General features: G+C 41.0%; 1 protein-coding gene across 1 annotated transcript; it reads right to left on the bottom strand.

The window, feature by feature from the left end:
- Window positions 1-2,216: 2,216 nt before the first annotated feature.
- On the bottom strand, window positions 2,217-6,047 carry LOC148012452 (F-box/LRR-repeat protein 10-like). Its single transcript, XM_087669234.1, has 4 exons — window positions 5,767-6,047; window positions 4,444-4,649; window positions 4,227-4,326; window positions 2,217-4,091 (listed from the first exon to the last, which is right to left on the bottom strand). Exons 1-4 carry the CDS (start codon window positions 5,914-5,916, stop codon window positions 2,715-2,717), a joined length of 1,833 nt encoding a protein of 610 aa, XP_087525360.1. The 5' UTR covers window positions 5,917-6,047; the 3' UTR covers window positions 2,217-2,714.
- Between the last annotated feature and the right edge of the window lie 2,582 nt (window positions 6,048-8,629).

The following is an 8,629-nucleotide window of genomic DNA, read 5'->3' as shown; positions in this document are numbered from 1 at the left end:
CGCACATATATGCGTGTAAATACACAAGCGCACGCACAAATGCACATATTTCAAAAAAGCTTTGTGGATAGGGTTGTATATTGGCTTTTCATGGGTGACAAGGTGACCAACATGGTTTTGTGGCATCATTCGAAGTAGCCTCCTGGTTTATATGGAGGTGGCCAACTATGACAAGAAAAAAACACGCACTTTAAAGCTTATAGTGAAAACTACCTATATAAGGTGGCAATAGGTGTGGAGTTGAGGGGAGGATACGAGGTGGCATGGATTATCGCTATACTAATAAGGCAAAGGTGTTGGAGAGGCAAGAGGTGGTGACCAACTACTTGATAGGGAAACCAAGTAAGGCAAAAGCAACAAAAGGCATGGAGAGATTTGAAGGTGTGAAGAAGAGGAACCATTGCAACCAAGAGGGGTTCATGGGAGCACATGGCAACTTGTAGAGTTGGTAGAGGAGCTCATAGGGCAAAGGCACAACAATATGTATTGTCCATGGAGTCTAAAGAGGTTGAGTAGTTGCAACAAAGGGCATGGAGTAAGAAAATAAGGTGGTGAAGTTTATCGATGCAAGGAAACAAGGAGACCAAGAAGCTTGTTACAACTCCTCTATCAAAGGCCCAACAATCATGGCATTGTGCATAGAGGTGGAGGTAGCTCATGGATTTGTGACAACCTTCAAAAGTTCCATGAGACTTCAAACTCGAGGTTTCCTACTGGATTGAATGAGAGCTTCTACTTGACCACTACTATAATAGGTGATTGTAGAGAATTATAATGTTGATGCTACTTGTGAGGTCATGTCATCCATTTGATTGAGAAGGAGCTATCATGTTTGAAGAAGAAAGTTGCTTTCTGTTTCAACCCTTGAGATGATGCCTCTACCTTGAAATTAGTTAATGATATCAAATTCATCACTAAGCTGTATTTTGGGAATACCTTATACGACATATTGCATTAATCATGCCCTGAAGTCTGACATTATACCCAACTTTAAAAAGTATTCGAGTGGAATTCTAAGTTCTATATGAGCATGTCCATTAAGGTGATAGCCCAACTACAGTACTCTGTGTTCTCTGTGTCTGCATGTATAGGACCCTTGGGTTGTGCTCTACAGTACTCTGTGTTCTCTTTGTGACTGCACGTATAGGACCCTTGGGTTGTGCTTTAGCTATTGATCCTTTTGTACGTGTCACAAGCTTCTTTTAAACCATAACAAAAAATTAATTATAATCTTATTTACTGAGGTTCATAACTTTGAGTGCCACAACCTGAAACTATTAACATTATATCCTCTCCTCAATATAGAAATTGAGATCTCTTAGACAAGCAACCCTTGCTACCCAACAGCCATTCCTCTCTACCTTTACTACATTCGACATCACCTCTCTATACCTGCATGTTCCTCACAATTCTTAGGTCCCCTCAATGTCCTATCTACTATTTATCATGGTCACCAAAATCTATCGACTCCACCTTCTCCACACCCTGCAGTTGTTCGTTGCAGCTCATAACATTGATCCCTATCGTCACTTTATATCACACTCCACAAGGTCCACTCACCCCACCTCCACATTCTGCAATTGTTCCTTGCAGACAGATTGACTTATTCCCCATTGGTATGAGCAAACCCTCCAAAGTATAAGGCCTGCTTGGTGGCCAAACGCTATGTCCAATAAGAGGGCAATGATTACACAAATATATGTGCATTACAACATACATCAGCTTCTGCAGTCGAACATCCCAGATCAGGTCAGCATCTGCATGCTATTTGCATCCATCAATTGTACACATGTAATTACTCAGTCAATAATTTTGCATGCTTAGGTGGGTTCATAACCCCAGCCATTCATCACTTTGCCATCTTAGAGCTCTTCCTTTTCTCATGCTGTTTACCTGTCCTTGCACCTTTATTTCCATCACAGCTCCTGCACCTACTCAACATTACTGTTAATATCAAAGCTGCTGCACCTACTCAAGATTGCTGTTAATAGGAGAGAGCAGTAATGTTGAGTGCAGTGCTTTAGCAATATTAACACCAACAACCACAAATGAGTTGCACCTTCCAAAACAGACACTGGAAAAAGAGCAGGACGAGAAGACACCCCATGCTAGGCAGTTACATCAGCTATCCTAATGTTAGAAACAGTTGTATACCTATGTTCTCACTGTATCCTTAAATTAAGACCACAAGACTCTTAAAGGAAAGCTATGCTTGCTTTTCCAACGAAAAATGATCCCAGAAAAAGGGAAAGCACCATAAATAAAAAACTAATACACAGAGATTGACACCTATGTGGATCAACAGTGTTTATTAAGGGAGCTATTCCTTCTTGTGCTAGCAAAATACATGCTGTGCATCTACTACAGAGATTGATCCAACTATGCCAGCATTTTGATTAAAGAAATTGAAGCCAATCCCTCGAGTGTTTGAAATTCATGCACAAGCATGGCGTTCACTTGTTGACAAAGATGCAGCCTGTTCTTTGTTTGTCCCTTGAAGAACGCAATGTCACAATGAGACTTAAAAAGATATTGGCTAATGAAAGAAAGAGGCTAGTGAAAGAAAGAGGAAGAGAAGATGCCTTGAGCATGCAGGATCAACTGAATCAAAAATATTGAAGCTTGTAAAGTCATCATATCGACTGTTAACCATCTGCTGGAAGCATTTATGGCTGTACTAGGGGATGCTCAATGTTCTTCTGAGTCGACCACGATTATAGCCAAAATCCCAAGCCACCATTTGCATTTTGATGCTCCGCACAGAGTTTATTAAACCCAAAGTCTGGATCCCATCCTTCCCATGAGACATCTACAAAGCATCGCTCTTGTACTATAGAACTTGATGCTTGATCAGATATTAGATGCTTTCCTAAACCCAACCATCTTAACCTTGGGAAAAAAGGCTTTTTGAACCACCACAATGAGCCTGCAGTAATGCCGGGATTGTTCCATAAATCCAGTGCTTTGAGGCTTCCCCCATGATGATGTTCCAGATACTGCATGTGGGCCAATGCAGATATGCATCCCTCAGTCAGGGCATGACAATCGCGTAAACGTAAGTCAACAATTTGCATTCCACTGGAAATCAATGCGAGCACTGTACTGTCTGTCACAGTGGGAAGACAGGAGAGGTCTAGAGCTTGAAGTGTCATTGATAAAGGACCTTGAACAAGAGCAATTATTCCAGTGCTTGTCAGTCTTTTACACCCACGCAAAGACAAGGATTTCAATGGACTGCTGCTTTTGGCTAAAGCAAAAAGGCCAAAATCTGTTATATCTGCACCATTCAAATCTAGGATAGTTAACTTCCGTAGGGCAGATACAGCTTTCAATCCATTGTCGCCAACACTGCGACAAAGAGCTAAGTTCAGAAACTTCACATGTTCACAGCAGGCAAGCTGTTCTACAGCTTCACCTGTAATCTGTTTTGCTCCTGGAAGGCTCACTGCTACAAGGGTAAGTGGTGTAGCTCCCATGTCATGAAAGGTTAGATCAGAGATACGATTCATGTGAATCAATTCAAACGTCCGTAAATTCAAGCTGTTATTTAGAAGGCTATTCAACCCTGTGTCAGAAACTTGTGAAAATCCCCCTAGTCTAATGCTTTCAAGACCTTTGCAGCTCTGGGCCAGTAGTAGGAAACCAAGGTCATTGACCCTCCTGAATGATACTGGATGGTGCTCGTCGCGACCTATAGAACATCTACGAACCAAAGAAAGCCGCCTCAATTTTCTGCAGGCTGAGATTTGTTGGATGCCAAAGTTTGATAAATCCAAAACTGTTGGTGGAACTTCCAGAGGATCATCTTCAAGATCCAAATGGCAAAGGCTAGCTAGATTGTTTGTCAAAAGAGACATCAGAACATCAGTTATTACGTCTAATACTAAACATAGCTGCTGAAGATTCTGACATCCAACCACCCGAATCCCAGGTGACAATGCAGTTATTCCAGTCCAAGTCGCATTCAGCAGTCTTTTTACATAGTGCTCTGTGATGTGTCCTGCTGCAAGAGCTTTTAATGACGGACCAACACATTCATGTATCTCCCCAAACAGGCGAGCATTGTCATCATCCACAGAAATGGATAGAAACTGCTCACATTAAGAAGACTTGTTAGGAATCAGCTAATAATTTTCACACAGATTTGGCTTCTCATCCTTAGCAGCTGAACAGAACAAGCAATGTATCTTAAATATCCACCAAATCAGAATAACAATGATCCATACCTCCAATTGAGGTAAAGACTTTAGCATAACCTCAAGGACATGTTTTGTAGTTCCAAATGCTCCTGGTTCTATAATAGAGATAACCTCCAGAGACAAAGATCTGCACCCAAAAAATGTTGCAGTCTATAGTAAAAACATCAAGCACTGAAGTTCGATTGCTTAATGGGATTGCACACATTGAACTGCACTTGATTCAAGAGATTGAGCACACAGAGACCTCAAATTGGTGCAATGGAGCCCAATTTCAATAAAAACCTTTCCGGAGAACCTGCAACATCTTAAGAGAGAGAGCTTTTGGAGATGAGGCTTTACAAAAAGACAGACATCCCCATCTTCAAGCTTTCTACAGTTGAGTGTCAGACTTTGTATCTTAGAATTGCATGCAAGATACTTTTCCAACTCTGACCCACGAAGTGGAGTGTCCTGCCAAAATATGTCAAAAGAAAAGTGATAATATCAAACTTTGAACCCTGCATTAGCAGATTACCAGTAGCTCATTTGTACGCCAAGGCTGTATGACTGAAAAATAGCCTAGTTGCAGAAAAATTATGTGACACTCTAGTACCATTGATATGCAAGGATTAAAACAGTAGCTTTCACATCTGAAGATGTAACTTGCTGCACTGATCAAATGCATTAAATCTGCCAAAACCCTTTAACACAAGCTGCAATCATGAACAATATCCATGCACATGGCACTAGCCTACATGTGTGTCCAGGATTGCACACACATGCCCCGGGAGGCAGGCTGCAGTTTCTGTTGCTCATTACAACAGGCTAGGTATGGGGTGCCTCCCTTGTAAAAGCTCATGATGTTGGAACTACCACATGCGAGTAACACAGAGTTTCCTACAAATGGAAAATCACACATTCTTGTGGCAATGGAAAATGACTAATAACTTCTTGTAAGAGTATTGCAGGTTGTATATTCCTCACGGGAATGAAGAAGTGGTTTCTTGACAGTGAGCTTAATGAGAAGTATGGTCTTCAAAGCTTTAAAAACTTTGAAAATTGGATACATGCAGGTCAAAAACGTTCTAAGAAATGGATATATGCAGGTTATCTACCACTGCCTACCGGCTTGTTGGTTGTGCAGAGCCCATACACGTGCAACAAGTCACTATCATGCGGCAACTAGAAAACAATAGTGAAAATCTACAAAAATAAACCAGCAACATCTTATCTTCATAGCAAAAGACTGGATACCATAACATTTTCAAGCAGAAAACAGCAACAATGATGACCTCGATCCATGTACCTATCCATTAAAAACAAAACCTCTGTTGCACGTTCACAAAACTACTAATTCTTGCTTGTTAATACAGTTGCCTATTTCAACGTTTTACTTGACAAACCAACCATTTACTAGGCATTAGTGCAACAAATCCATCCTCTTTCCATGCATTAGGGCACAACCGATTCTCTTCCAATGCACTAGTTACAGGATCCATTCTCTTTCTGTGCATAATTGAACGATCCAGTCTCTCTGCCCACAACAAATAAGCAGAAAGGAAGGGGATAGGATTTTTTCAGTACATACCACGAGGTAAATGCTGTCCAGCTGCGGCAAGATGAGGGAGCAGCATGTGTGGAGAGTGCGGCATGTCGCAGACGCAGCGCAGATGGACTGGAGGTCGAGTTTGGACACGATAGTGTGCAAGAGCGCCAGAGGGAGGGAGTCCAGAGCCATGGTAGGCTCTCAGAAGATACACCCCAGATAAAGAGCTAGAGAGCAGAGGCATGTTTCTTCCGTTCTAGTCAACGTAGGTAGTCTTCCTTGGGCCGGCCGCCCCAAAGGCCAAGGGGGAGTGTAGAGAACTCCACAAGTTTCAACATTAACTCTCAACTTATCAAACCGGACAACTTGAGAGTTAGGGCCCAGGGGCTCATCGCACTCGCTCGAGCTAGTCCAAGTGGTTAGGGGCTGACATCAACTACAATCTACATGTCATCGCTATTCTCCTTCAGCAAAGCGATTTGGTAGACCATAGAGAAATCTTTTAGAGACTTCCTCTGGAACAAGGATGGCAATTGGTCATATGTCCAGATTGGCTAGGAAATCGTCATTGTAGACAGAGCAAAAGGAAGAGTGGGCCTTGAGTCACTCCCTGAAAAAGCCAATAGGATATCATTCAAGGTCATGTGTAGAATGAATAAGAACCAACCATGGGTGCAAATCCTACAAGCGTGGATAGAGGGATCGATTGGAACTGCAAGTGTGTGGCTAGGAATTGGCTAGCAAGATGTCATATGCAATTTCCAAAGTGGCCCCCTTCTACCAACAGGAAGGGGGACCCATCCCTTAGCTCTAGCATTTGGATGAACCCATTTGCGTACGACCCACTTGCTATTAATGTTGCTCCTACAGCAAGCAATTACACGATGGCCAAGGGGTAGACTAAGAAGATGGAAGCAAATTTGGAATCAAGAGCAAACCTCCTAGCTCTCAATGCAAGAAATAAGCAATTGTTTCAACCTGACATATGAGGAGCAATTATGTGGTTGAACAACATATTCAAATATAGGAGACTTGAGTGGCCAACCTCAAAAATCTAGTAGCCCTCTCTACTATTACAAACTCTAGAGAGCCCATCCCATGACTAGATTATTGACATGGAAGCGTAGACTGAAGAGAGTGTGGAGAGCCACACCATCATTCAAACTTGATTTTTTTAGGTGGAGGCTACTATCCAAGAAGCTACCAAAGGGGGGGGCACTGGCTAAGTGATTCCCCATCACCCCACTTTGCCCACTCTATAAGCGGTGGCAGGAAGAGGATGAGAAGCATCTATTTTGGGATTGTCCTGTTGTTGGCCCAATTTAAGAACAAATTAGATCATGTCTAAAAAACTCTAATCTTAGGACTAATTTTGGTATGAACACTACCCTATTCAAGGATCAAGCTGCCCTAGATGAAGCTTCTTGACAATTGGTTAGTACCCTCTCAGCTATTGCAATCAAGTCTATTTGGAAATAGAGAAATGAAATTGCCTTTAGAAGAGCAAGTCCAAAACCTCTAGAATTCTACCCATCTACCCTGGCCAAAGAGCACCTTGATGTATTGAAGTTTCTAGCTCCTAAACACTGGATCTTTAGGCTTTTCTATAAGAAAATGAGTCCCCTAGTATGAAGTATGTAAGCTCACTGAGAACTAAGGCCTAGTGTACCCCATTGTGTGGGGATGTAAAGATTCACCCTTATTAATGATAGTTGCATTATAAAAAACTCTCAGCTTGAAGAATTTTGGCTAAGAGGGGCTTCTCACGGTGAGTTTAACTCCCTTCAAAACACAATATCTAATATCACTTTATCATTCTATAAGACATGTATAAATTAAGTTGTTGAACAATACTCAGAATCTCTATGTAAAGTGATTGAAGCTGAACCTACATATATTTTTAGTTATAATTTGCAAGTAAATTGTGGTATTTGTATAAACTTGGACTACAACCATTATCTAATGACCTCCTGTGGTTTCGAATGCATTGTCATGGGCAACAATTTTCTGGTAGCCAATTCTTATGCCTTGTCTAAGCTTCTTTTCAATCAAAAAACTATCATAGTTTTTTTTCCGATTTGCCAATTTTTCTTCATGTTCCTTTAAGTTAGCAAGTCATAATTGGTCATGTTCTTGAAGTTATCATCCATGGGGAATCATCATGGAGGTTTGCTATGGGAGATGCATGCATCTATGCAAGCAATGGTAGATCTATAGAGAAAGGTTACATTAAAGGTATGAAAGTAGCAAATAATCTATGAGTGGGAACCAGCCTGAAAATATGTAGTGACTATGCAAAATAATCAAGGTGATAAATCATGCTCCGTAAACTAGCACTAGAGTTCCATGACTTGCATTGTTGGGTCTAAAGGGGAATGGGTGTTTTGGGATCCCATGCTACTACCATTGAAAGACTCATAGTCTGACTCATTAAGATAATTAAATCTTCCAACACCAAATAATAGATATTATATGAATGTGTGTAGATGTACACTCTCAAATCCTTGTTGCTCACCCCATGCTAAAAATGTAAGGTGTGATGATACTAACTCTACTCCTTGCCACACACACCATTTCCCATGTGTATTTTTTGAAAAAGAAATTGTAAGACACAATGCAAGTGTGCCCAAATTCACATTCCTAGATGAAAGACAAATGAACATCAAAAAACACTTTTAAAGTGTGTCCAAACCCTTGTTCTTTGGTATGTAACCCTTGAAATAACTTGAGGATGAGAAAATTTAAGCCTCTACATGCCTTCTCAAACATTCTAAATGAAAAATGATGGTTGTTTTATCTAAACATCACACATACCTTTTGTGGGCTTCCAAGAAATATACAACATTAGTAATGTTCCCAATGCATAACACTTCCTTCATTTATGTATGTAAAAAGAGATTGTCAC

This window comes from Lygodium microphyllum, chromosome 27 (genome assembly GCF_053477565.2).
Source record: "Lygodium microphyllum isolate KBCC chromosome 27, Lygodium_microphyllum_v1.1.10, whole genome shotgun sequence".
Lineage (NCBI taxonomy): Eukaryota > Viridiplantae > Streptophyta > Polypodiopsida > Schizaeales > Lygodiaceae > Lygodium > Lygodium microphyllum.
This window is presented reverse-complemented; position numbering and strand designations above follow the sequence as displayed.